The 12,828-nt window shown below is 38.2% G+C and overlaps 1 protein-coding gene across 1 annotated transcript; it reads right to left on the bottom strand.

The window, feature by feature from the left end:
- Positions 1-376: 376 nt before the first annotated feature.
- anapc4 (anaphase promoting complex subunit 4) lies at positions 377-11,877 on the bottom strand. The gene is made up of 28 exons (XM_066719955.1): positions 11,630-11,877; positions 11,062-11,178; positions 10,459-10,564; positions 10,062-10,194; positions 9,712-9,786; positions 9,598-9,624; positions 9,217-9,301; positions 8,891-8,998; positions 8,540-8,623; positions 8,346-8,432; positions 8,106-8,170; positions 7,505-7,547; positions 7,089-7,165; positions 6,690-6,790; positions 6,295-6,346; positions 6,045-6,100; positions 5,751-5,797; positions 5,328-5,384; positions 5,189-5,245; positions 4,851-4,944; positions 4,498-4,595; positions 3,528-3,589; positions 2,789-2,827; positions 2,586-2,687; positions 2,208-2,285; positions 1,782-1,940; positions 952-1,075; positions 377-700 (listed from the first exon to the last, which is right to left on the bottom strand). Exons 2-28 carry the CDS (start codon positions 11,167-11,169, stop codon positions 641-643), a joined length of 2,184 nt encoding a protein of 727 aa, XP_066576052.1. The 5' UTR covers positions 11,170-11,178; positions 11,630-11,877; the 3' UTR covers positions 377-640.
- Positions 11,878-12,828: the final 951 nt, after the last annotated feature.

Consider the following 12,828-nt stretch of genomic DNA (forward strand, 5'->3'; position numbering starts at 1 on the left):
GACCTAACAAAGCAATATACCAATTAAAACCTTGCTTGGAACAAAAACCAGCAGGGCAGGGGGTACTCCAGGACTTGTTTGAAAACCACTGCTCTAGACCATCTGGTAAAGAAAGCTGCTGACAGTGGTGCCACATCTGACTATATCAGTCAGCTACCCAATCCATGTAAATGTGTGTGGGTGTTGGTAGTTATAGAATGAACACCAGTAAGTTAACAGTACATTAACTGAATAATATGCAAGTAAAGTAAAAAAAAAGGAAATGCAATTCTAATTTGCTGGCAAGTAATTCTTTCTGGGGTTGGATGGGGGTAGTTCTAACATACTGACAGTGTGTGCACTAAAATGGGTTGACAACAAATCACTTTCAAAAAGCTCAAAGAATCATTCTTTATTGGATTTGTCCTGTCACCGGTTGCCCATGTCAGACACTGCAGTCAAGCGAGATTCCCCTCAAATGCAAAAGTGTTCATAGCAGTTTCAGGAACGCCCTCTGAATCGTGGTGCATTTCCCTATAGGGTCTGTGTTCAGGGGTGGGAGGTTATTCCTCTGTCAAGTAAAGGGGTTTCCCTGAATACTCCTTCAGGGTCCCCGTCCTGTCCACATCACCACTGCTAACCCGGACTCGGTTCTGTCCTCTTACTCCTCGTCCTCCACGTCCATCTCAAACACTCGGATGTGCCGCAGGTTCGAGCTCAGCTGTAGGAGAGCAATTTACTCTTTACTTTTTGTGCTCTGGGAAATGTCAAATGTAGGCATTGTGTTCTAGGCCATTTATCATGCTGTGAACAACAGATTTATTATGAGAAGTATTACAGAAGAAACTGATTAACCTAATTTAAACGTGTTGACTATTCTATGATCAATCATTGGCCTATTCCCTTTGGAAACCATTACAGCAGCTATTGGCACAAAGTCAGTCTAGTAAAGGAATAAAGGAGCTCTCTTACCACACAGGACACTTTACGGATCCCATTGACTGCTACATACTGTGCCTTCATGTTTTCCATTGTCCTCCACTGGTTCTCCAGGACCAAGCTCTGGACTGGGATATCAGCACTCTGCTGGTCCAGTCTGAAAGCATGAACCAGTCAGTAATGGTTGAGCTCCCTAATTCCATCAAGAAGAGAAAAACCGCCTCCTCTCTCTTAATGGGAAAGATAAAGTACAATTGTATGTCCATTTCAGTTGAAATTTACTTAGTTACTCCCATCTTTTGGTTACCCCTTACAATACAGTGCACATCACTACATTGCAGCCAACTCTCAGAACCTGTACTAATGGAGAAAAGGGAACTGCGTCAAAATGTAGGAACCAAGCAACTGCCAATTGCTCAATTATTTTAAATGGGGAACTGGGAAGAGGGAAGGGAATGAGTGTGAGTTAATGAGGTACAATGGCTCCCAGGAAGTAGATCAAATATAATAGCAGATAGATCTTCATAAGGAAGGGTATTCTGAGAGGCAAACTACAAGAAAATGCGCAATTTCCTGGTTTAGTTTAAAATCCCCGCTGCTGCTTATGATAGAAGGCACAACTGAATTGGCAGGTGAGATTTTCTCCTAATCTAGCAATAGTCTAACAGAAAAAAGGAGTTGGGCAGAACCATAGAGTCCTAATGTTGCAAACAATCAACCGATAACAGATTTAAATACTTCTGTTATCACACGACACCTTTATTAACCTTTGAGTGCTAAATGCTTTACAGTCCACATGTGAAAAACAAGCCACAAAGGCAATTAATTCATTTGAACTTAATTGTGACTTGCTGCCCATTTACCTCAAGACCGGGTCCCATGTAAACTCCTCTTCAGCGATGTACACCGAGGATAGCGGCAGCTGGGCCAGCATCCTGCCCTTGTCCTCGTCCACGGCCTCCTTCAGGACCACTGTCAGGGTCTCGTCATCATACAGACGGGCGTCGAGGCAGCTGTACTGGCTGCAGAATAGTTACATCCAATTGGACTGATATTACAGTGAACTTTCAAACTTTCCATATGTACAATGTATTGATTTGACACTACAATGCAATATCACAGTTCAGAATATTGTATTTAGTTAATTATCCTAACGCACATACAATTAAATACACAAATTCAAAATGTTTTCCTAAAATATTTGTATGTACAACACAGATGTGACATTCACAAAGAAGTAAATGGATCCAGAAATGTCGCCTGGCACAATCCCGGCTTTAAACACCCACCTGGCTTCTGCACTCTCATCCGCACTGCTGGATAGAAGACTCCCAAGGTCAAGGGATAACAAGCCATTAGTGACAGACCTATAAACAACAAATACCCCTGATTAGACATGCAATAAACTCAAGGCACAGAGCTCCTGTTCATCATATATTTAAATGTTTAAAAAACTGAAAGCTTCAAAATCATAGAGGTTCTCTGTAGTTTTGCATTGTTAATTTCCTAAATAGAAACTAATACTAATACTAATACTATCCACTGTTTTTCCCAGTGTATTCTGGATTGGACATGAAGGATAGAGGCCTGGGCTTTCTTTTCCACAGGCAATCAGAGAGCATGTCAATGAATCAGAAATCTTATAAAGGCTGTACAGAAATGCCTACCTGGATGGGTCAGTTGCTCTCCTCATTATGTACAGTTTACAGGGTGATATCTCTGGCATGGTGAACACTATGTAATGCATGCCAGATTTTTTGTCATTCCACCTGGAAAAAATATGATTTTAGTTTTCATGTAACCACATGTAAATTAATGATTAAATGTGTGTGAAATATTACACAGAAAGAGTAGCCATGACTTCACTTACAGAGACGGTAGTTCAAAAAGCCGTGGAGCAGTTTCGGAGCTACAACACAAAAAACAACAATATTTTCTGCACTTTATTTGGGAGACAACTCAAGTACAATGCCGTCTGCTTATGCCTTTCAGTCTTGTTTAGTTTCCCTGCTTTATGTAAATTCCTGTACTGTACTAATTAATGTTGACTATTGAATGTTGTAATTTATTGCATGTCTTTCATTTAAACTTTCTTCCCCTGTTTATAACATGGTGTATTTACTTAATGTAATGATTGTAAATTGTCTTGGATAACAGCTTCAGACAAATTGGATAACTACCACTAAGTATATATACACTCCACAATTGTGGATAATTAATGGCCACAATGAAGGGAACATTTACAATCTACAATTTTCACAGATGTAAAACTTTTTTTTTTTTGCCTGAAATACCAGAGGCAGGTCTTATTTCTATGGACAATGCTGGAAATGACAGGCTGTGTACACCTCTTTAACATTATTCCCACATAGCACTGTAAACATCCCTTCATCAAGAAAAATATTTTTGGAATAATTTGTTCCTGCATAAACAAAGGCAGTAAACTATGATGTGAAATCAACATTATTTTTTAACCCAGAGATCCATGTAATTTACAAGCAATTACAAATATAAACGTGTTTTCTTCAAAGGAATCTTCAAGATGGCAGAATGTACTGTGTTGTATTTTGTGTCAGACATTGACATTACAAATCAAACACTGATCTTACCTCGCTGGCACTGTGTAGAGTGCCATACTAACAGCTTCTTTCACAGACTGTCCAATCACTTCCTAAAAATAGAATACATGTGATTTAGATTGACAGTTAATATGCTCCTATCCTTTGATAGGTACAAAGTTCATGTGTGGAAACCTTGCACAACTGACTTGTGAAGTGGTATTTGTAGAAAAACAAAAAAGGTAATAAAGTGTAAAGTATTTTCTCAATGTAAAATGAATTTATTTTGAAACCAGAACAAGTTGTTATTTGTATATGTAGTTAGTATTCAAAAGCATCTGGTTTCTATTGCTGGAAACCTCAAGGAAAACCTTAAAAGCATTACATGACCTCCTATTAAATGGCCAATTCGTTTACTTTGATTTGATGACATCTAGGCTCACAACAGGGCTGTCATGACTAAGGAATCTGTATTTATATAGGTTTTTATTTAATAATGTGTGACGATAACATCACATCTAATATCTAATAACAACAATAAGCATCCTGCACAGATGTCTTTCCAGCCCTCTTTGGCCTGCCTTCCTACAGCATACAATCACCAATAGTTTTAGTAACTTGCATGATTTCGAGCAGCACCTTTTCTGCAGGGTAGTAACGGTTTAACTTCTATGCACAGGTGCATTCAGAATCTTTTTTTTTTTACCTCTGGCAGTTTACCGCTTACCTTTGTACCATTTCAGGTTATTCACTGGACTTGAATTTCAGAAGTGCATCATCTGACTGCATGCTTCATCCATCTCTGAATAATGTCCCTAAAGCTCACCCAGCCACAGTGAAAACATCCTAAGCTGCTTCTGATACTCAAACACATGCTTTTAGCCGGCTCCGTTTCCAACACTATGATTCTTTGACGGGTTCGAGGTATTTATCTGCATTTCTCCAAACAGGCCGAGCCATTTCAGACCCACAGTTTATACCCTAAAGAGCACAGGGTAGTGAAGGCGAGCAGATCACTCACAGCAGGCTTCTGGAGACACAACTCAATAACCCCCTCCATCATCCTCTTGACGTAATGCAGGGATTTCTGAGGGTAATATGGAAACAGCAGGGGACTTTCTGAAAAAGAAAAAAAAACACATCCTCACATTAATATAGCACAAGTGGGGAAAAACAGATCACCCGACTTATTCTGTTCATGCGTCTGAAAAACGCGGGGAGTTTCTCAATAATATGAAATTACTCAACGTATAGATAATCTTTATATTCATTACGTGTTTTCCTCCCTATGTATGTCTTTATTCATCAGTTTGAATTAAAACCATAAAAGGACGAATGAGAGAGATGCTATTCCGCTGTAAGAGGTGTCTTTGCCTTTGACACGCGTGCTGCTCTGAAGGAAGCTGATCCACTGATTCCCCTCAGTGTTGGGGGGAGACACCAGATCCTCATCCTCATCCTTCAGGTACTGGAAGACAAATCCATTTACTAAAGTTAGGCCCATCTCTACGGACAAGAGGTGAATAAACAACACGATGCATGTACCGCTTCAAGCACTTCTATGGAAAGGTTGTATAGGCAGTACAGATTCACTCCATTGCCAAACAGGATTTCCACACAAAGGCTAATTGTCTTAATGGATTATAGCTCACGGCATCTGCATTCATATTTGAAAGGATGTAAGGACACAGAGTAATCGTAAGCATCTTTACCTGGCCAACCCTTTCCACGTTGAAGTATTTTCCTTTCCGGTCATAGAGTTCTGGTTGCTGCGAACAAACAAGGACACGGGTTACGAGTTTTGTGTAATGATCTCACCCTGATATCAGCAGGAAAAGACTTGAGTCTCACCTCACTAAAGTGCTCTGAGAGGAAATCTGCCACGAAGGCGATATCTTTCTGCGTCATCTAAAGAAAGAGTCAAACGCGAAAGTCAGAAATAGGAATAAAAAGACACGGCAAAAGATAAAATGCAAGTTATCCTAATCAACACTGTGAACGTTAGATTGTATTTGCCAAATATGTGCAATATATAATCCAAATGTTAATCAAAACTTATACAATTTAAAAAACGGAGGGCTCATATTAAACCTGATTTTCTCTCTGGCATTGAGAAATAAGCAGCCAGACATCGATATAATATATATAAACGACTCTGCTTTCTGTAGAATCAAAAGTGTCTGCGGAGTGATACTTAAAATAATACAGCAACTGATGGCAGAATCTCTTAAAATTATCGTGACAGAATGATAAAACCCTGGGGCCGTTTCTGACCTTATTTAACTCTGGAAGCACATGATCTTCAGACATCCTCAGCATGGCTGCAATGACAAACGAGGACAAAAAGGGTCAGTTGTAGAAGCAATGAACAGGCCGCATACCCGCATTCCTGCTGTTAAAAGAAAACAGTATGAACCAGCTGAATCCACTAGCACTAGTTTATACAAGATCATTATTTTGACCAAAATAAAATCTTACCCAGCTAACATTTTGAATGCAACCAATACAATAATATTATTCCAGTTTTTATACTTTAAGACATATTTTTGGCAGAACACAAGGCCTTACCTACATACAGCCATCTGAAAAATGCTTTGAAGTTTTTCATACTGTTGTCTATGACCCTAAAAAGGAGAAGACCAATCATTATTATTGCCTGCCGTCAACACAACACGTAATCAGGAAATAAATTAGAAATATGCAACACAGCCTTATAGAAAAGGTCTTGACCACTCTTAGTTAACAAGTATTTTACTATAATGCTTGCCAATATCATAGCAAATGTAATATCAATAAAACAACCACAACCGTTACTCACTGTAAAAGTTCATTTGCCTTGAGTGTGAAGGACCCCACAGCTGTTATTGCATCTTCAGAATAAAATTAAAAAAAAATGTTTCAGTAATTCAGTTCATTAAAAAGTATACAAACAACACTGAAATGGAAAGAGAACAGTCAAAAATAATATAGCTTTTGAGATGTCTCCAAAAACACAAAGGGCGAATATAACATTTTCTTTTTCCAAATCAAGTTATATAGCTGAATCTCAGGAGTGTTGAGGAGAGAATGCATGGGGATGGGAAGCAAGTGTTCTAGATCAAAGCCAACCCAAAGAAATACTTAAAGCTCAATGAAAGGCGGCCCAGGCAAGAGTAAATGTGCGCAGATGCAGTAGTGGAACCAGGCGGCACTCTGCCCTTCAGACCACACTACCTTCTATTCCAGACGCATCGAGGCCGAGGGGTTCGTACTTCTGTTTCCACAGGGCCATTCCCTTCAGTTCACTTAGGTGGTACAGCAAAGCCTCTGAGCCACTGAGGAGCACAGAACACATCGCACTCTGAGCTTGGCTGAGATTACTGGTAACAGTTGCACAGCTCGGCACACTGGAACCACTTATTGTTGTGTCTACAGCCGTCATTTCTTTGTGGAAACCAAACGAACTGTGCTTTAAATATCTGTATATCACAATTGTAGAGGTTTTGCATGGAGAGTAACTTTGAAGTATATATTTACATTTCATCGGAGACCATTCAAATGTAGGACTCTACGAACAAGCGCTTGGATGTGTGCTAGGAGGGTTCCTTGAAGAAGAGTTACACAAAAAGTTACCTCTGTAGGTGGCTGATCACCAGTTTCTGAATACTGGAGTAAGACGATTCAATAGACTGTCCAAGCTTTTTCAGGCCCTGAAAACAAAGAATACACAAGAGTGATTATATATTATATTTATTTTTAGACTTAAATGCTCTGGCCCCAATGTATATTTAACGGCACAATAACACTATTGGAAAAATGTGGTCAACTATGGTCAAATAAAGAGGCCACAGAGAGCAAACTTTTCTCACTGTATAAAGAATGATACAGAATATATTAAGGGTGGGCCTGCAGACTATTCAATACATAATGAACTGTCTTTATTTTTGTTTCCTGTTGCGCCTACATATAGTTTAATAACACAGTGTAGATATAGATAAGAAAAAGCACTTCATTTCTAAACCCCACGCAGATAAATACATTCAACTTACCTTTACTGTCAGCTGGTTCATTAGCAGTGCTTGAAGTTCAGGACTGCATGAGAAAAAATAAAAATGATTTTGTTCAACTCAATTAATTCTGGTTCAAACTGGAAATAAAAGCCGACATTATTTCTTCATATGGTTCTCCAATCTGATTTTACACTCTACTGTCAAATGGAGGTCCTGACCATAACTAACTACCTCTCTTTCTGATGTTACAACCATCACTGTCTTTAAACCTTTATGTCTAGTAACTTCCAGCTTTTGCGCATCTTGTCTCTTTTCTGTACATTTTGGAGAGCACTGTAGACATCTCTGTGCTGCCACCTCTTGGGTGAATGCTGTAATAGAATTAAGATGGTAATATATAACTCTCCCACATCGTTTCAGAAGTTAGCCTTCAAAATCTTCAACTCAGGCACCCCCAGTATATATATATTTTCCAATACATCATATTTATTTAAGTGTGATAGATGTGCATTACACCTATGTCTCCGTTTTATGTTTCTATCATATAAAACGATAACTCACACATACTTCAAGATCTCCTGTAACACCTGAGTGCAGGATACAGATGTATTTGATGTGTAATAAACAATCGCTTACTTACCTTGACTTCCCCCACAAGAGAAGGTCAAGGAATTCATCCTGAACTGATGTTTCCGTATTCTTTTCCTATGATATTGCAAAAACATGAATCCAACACCAAACAAGATAACATCTTTAAAACAGGAGACGTTCAGATCATTTTGATACCCGTCACTAACATGATAAAACAGCTTATTCTTCATTAAGTATAACAGACAAATGTTATAGAATTAAACAACTGAATTAACTGCAATCGGCCGACCTGAACAAATTTCGTAAGCCGCAAGTCCATCTGCATTAGGATATCTTCCCAAGCTTCACACATACACGTCAGTGACTGCTTCTGGTACTACAAAAAAAAAAAAAACGAAAAAAAAAAAGAGAAATAGTTACACTGTGTCTCCTCTTGTAAAGTGTTGAGAATAATTCAACACTGTGAGTGTGCACCGCTCTCACCTGTAGCAGTGTGGAGATGTGAGTGAACTTCCTTGCCATTCGAGTGACTTCAGGGAGGTAGTCAGACAGCAGGCTGGTGTCGAGCTGTAAGAAACAGTGCACATCTTCCTTAACGTCAGTATTCTCCACACGGAGAGAGGAGGGTGGTAGCCTCTTAAAAGCAGTGTACACAGATCTTTCACCCTAAACTGTACAATGTATGTATTCCAATCCCCTCTCACTAAAGTGGTTTCCTGAAATGACAACACTAGAGAAAGGGCAGAGGCAAAACTTGTAAACGCTCTGGTTCAATATAAAAAACAGAACTTACTCATGCAAGTAATATTAAGACAGGTGAGCTGTATACTTTACCTGATTATATCGGATTTCGGGGTCGCCGTTAGTGGATTTGATTTCTGTGACAACTGACAGGGATTTCAGGTCACTGGAGAGGCACAAACTGCAACAGGTCCCTGCAACCTGATGAAAATCAAGTGTGAAAGATAAAACAGTATTCAATATATGTTTGCAGTACAAAGTATGATGTAGTGGTGAGGGTTTTTCCTTTGAAATAATATGTGATCTTCAAATTAACATTGTCATGCAGTGATCAGAAAGCAGCTACTACTTCTTATTACTTGTATTTGTATTACTTTTCAACTTTAAAGTGTACAGCAATAACAGTCAAAGTGCCTTACCTCAGTCAGTGTAGCGATCTTGTACATTCCATAGGCATAGAGCTCAATAAACCCAGAGTTGCCGCCAAGAACGAGTATGTTTAGCCTGTGGCAGAAAGTATAGACGTGCGAAACACAAGACAATACTGCTCAATACTGCTGCAACACACACATCTGACAAAAGCGCTTTCATTTCTCTTAGAACATTTTTTATTTGAAATAACTAAACACCTAATAATCGGTAGCTGTAGATGTGACTTACTGCCTAAATCACCTTTAAAACTTCAGAACTGTAAAGCACAATGTTCCTCTCTGAAAATCTGCAGCAAGCACTGTACATTCATAGTTTAAGGATATTTACACATTTAAAAGTTATAGTGTTTAACCTGTAAATAAACTTACCTGGACATTTTGGATGCTGTGCTGTAGCTACGGATAAAAGCACACACAAAAAAGGTTTTAGCAACCATGCAAATATCCTGTGAATTTAAATGAAGTTACCACCAAAAGACATACCTTTTTGGAAGAGTTGGTAACTTAGGCAGGAAAAAATCGGATTCATCTTCAGCATTATCAAATGATGAGAGGACACTGCAATACATAACAAAACAAATGACATTTTGTTTTAACAAGCAATACCTCTTAAACACAATCAAATTAAATTATTAATTATATGCAAATAAGTTCAATGTGGTATAATACGTCACATGCCATGTTTCACTTGCTATGTTGCACAACTACTAGCGGTATTCCTGTTAGTGAATAGGGATGGTGCTAAAAGCTTCGTCACCAATCACATTATACATTAACACTGTAGTGAATGTGAGCTGGAGATTTTCCACAGTATGTAAAACATGACAACAAACCTGTTATCGTCTGAAACTTCCATCCAGTGCATACATGATACTGGGGTTTCGACTGGGAAAATGTGCAAGATTTCTGCTTTCTCCACATCACAAAGAATCACCTGATTAGTGTCCCCAACACTGAAGGCTAAAACTAAATAGAAAGACAGAAAGAAAAACAATATGAATATACAATTTACTTGAATTTCACTTTACACCTTTTTCAATATTTTTTGCTCAATTATTTTATTTTAATGTATTTACAGTACAAGCTTTTCAGTTACTTCACAATGCATAGCTTATTTTATTTATATCCCCCCAAACTGTTGATTGAACTTAATGAAGAGGTTATTTGCCTTAAAGCCATGTTGTTAGTCATACAGACATTGTCCTTCAATTAAAGGTAGGCTGCCCTTACTTTTGCCATCTGGTCTCCATGCTAGTGAAGTGATTTCTTTGCCAGTATTTTCATTCGGAGGTAAAGTCCAGACCCGCTGAAAGTTTGCCAGGCGGTGCAACAAAAGCTTAAACCAATTTAAAAAAAAATAATAATAATAATCATTAAAGAGATTTTATATAATGTTACATAATCTCCCTTTTTACACAGATTAAGCTTTCTACAAACACTAACTTGAAACAGCTAATCAATTCTTGCAAATTTCTCCCAACAACACAACCATCCCAGGTCAGAAAAAGGAAAAACACTCTCTCTGAAACACATTGTGAATATATCAGATGTTTGTGTTTTTTGTGTGAAGCCAGGTTGTATTGGAGTGAACAGGGCATTTTTAAACCCTACCCACCAATCCTGCAACTGCAACATATTTTAAGAGAAGGTTAGCAATGTTTAAAATGAAGAATTGTACTTTTAGTGGACACATATTTCTTGCAACCTTCAGGTACCCAGTGTATGGATTATATTAATGCAATGTTTTATTTGTATTCACAACAAGGTCGATTATTATATTATCATTAATATCAAATGTCAGCTGATGGCATGCCCATCATCAACCATCATTACCTCGCCAGCTTGATTTGCAAGGGCAATGAGGTCTCTCTTTGGAGACCAGACCATGAACAGGATCGGGTTAGGAAGCTGCTTCTCTCCAACTTGACGAAATGCAGGCATCTTTGGCACCTGAAATAAAATGTATTATTATTATTATTATTATAGGACTGTATTTTGAGGAATCCAAAACTGACACATAGCAATGCAAGAATATAACAAATACTTGCTCGTTGGGTTGTTTTAAGCTAGTTTATTGAAATTATATAGAACTTCGGTAAATCGGCTTGCAAAGATTGGTTAGGTAGGATTGATAACACACACCCTTTAAAGAGCATCATATTTTCATTAAACAATGTACATTTCAAAATGATGGTCTCTGTATTGACAGATGTATGTGAATAACATTTTTTTTAACAGCGATTTGGAATACAATCACACAGGATTTCAGATTTCTGAACACACAATGAAGCGAAATAATGTAACAATGTTTGTGCAGGCAAGAAACAAACGTTAACATCCAATATCCCTTGCTATACATGAATCAAACATGCTTGTAATCATAAAGCTGCTTCATACATACCGTTCTAGTTTCACAAAAGAGAACCGTGCAGGTTTCGTTGAAATCGGAGGAGGGAAGAATAAAATAAATTATTTTCTATTTCATAATCTCTGTTTATGTATCGCGCCATTTACATGGCCTCGGTTTTCAGGTCACGACCGCAGTAAAACACTATAGATCTTCCGCATGCCCTTATTTCAGTGCAGCGCGTTTTGAATGTGGTTTTGTCATATGAGAGGAACAATGTTTTTAACGTGGTATTATCCCATAAACCAAGGCCACTGGGCCTAAGAGGAGACTGAGGTTCAACCAATCACATTTGCCAAAGAGAGCCGAGAAATGAACAGTACGGAGAGCCAAGAGGGACATGCTCAGACAAACGCGCAAGCCAATTTGAAAACATTGTAGTAAAACAATACGATACGTTAAGATGCTGTTTTTATATAGTATTTTTAATATAGAAATGTAAACGCATTAAATAAATTGTATACAACTATACACTTTTAAAGTGCACACAAAATATATTTTACTTGCTAACAATAGTGTAAGCTGCTCATTGAAAGGTAAGGATAGGGAGTCGATTCTAGAAAAGTCGATGGTCGATTCTGATTCGACTGAATTTAGGTATCGATTCTATTCTTGGATAGAGTCCAGCATGGGGATCGACTACAATTTCACGGAATATAACAATAATGCACAGGGGTGAAAAGTAACGAATTACAACTACTCTGGTTCCTGTAATTGAGTTGATTTCTCGTGTACTTTTTTGAGTATTTTTCCAATGTGGTAATTAAGTATGTTTTGAGGGAAGTATTGTACTTCGTTACTTTTAACAGGCATTCGTTACAGAGTACACATTTTGTAGGCTGTCATGGAAAAACAAATGTGGATTACAGACAAAAAGACCAATCAATGAAGAGCAACACATTCAAATGTCCAGCATCCCGGCACAGCACTCAGCGGGCCAATCACAGTGTTCAGTCCATTAAAGGTTGACGTTTCCAGTGTTGGTCAGCAGGTGGACATGATTTCATCCAAATCAAAGATCGATCGAAGCGAGTGTTTCATTTCGACCATCGGATTAAAAGACGGGGTCGTGATTTATTGATTTATTTCACTTCGCCAAACCAATGATGTAATAATTAAGGTATCAGAAAAAAACAAACGACAGCAGCCAGTTAATATCTCTGCATGTGCATTTCTCCCGCTTATCCGTTATT

The sequence above is a fragment of the Amia ocellicauda genome, chromosome 13 (assembly GCF_036373705.1).
Source record: "Amia ocellicauda isolate fAmiCal2 chromosome 13, fAmiCal2.hap1, whole genome shotgun sequence".
NCBI lineage: Eukaryota > Metazoa > Chordata > Actinopteri > Amiiformes > Amiidae > Amia > Amia ocellicauda.

Excerpts from the sequence above, each read along its gene's own strand:
- anapc4 (XM_066719955.1), bottom strand. The coding sequence starts at position 11,169 with ATGCCTGCATTTCGTCAAGTTGGAGAGAAGCAGCTTCCTAACCCGATC. Across the intron at positions 10,565-11,061 it reads TTGCAAATCAAGCTGGCGAG|CTTTTGTTGCACCGCCTGGC; the intron begins GTAATGATGGTT and ends AATTGGTTTAAG. Across the intron at positions 6,347-6,689 it reads CGATGCGTCTGGAATAGAAG|ATGCAATAACAGCTGTGGGG; the intron begins GTAGTGTGGTCT and ends TTTATTCTGAAG.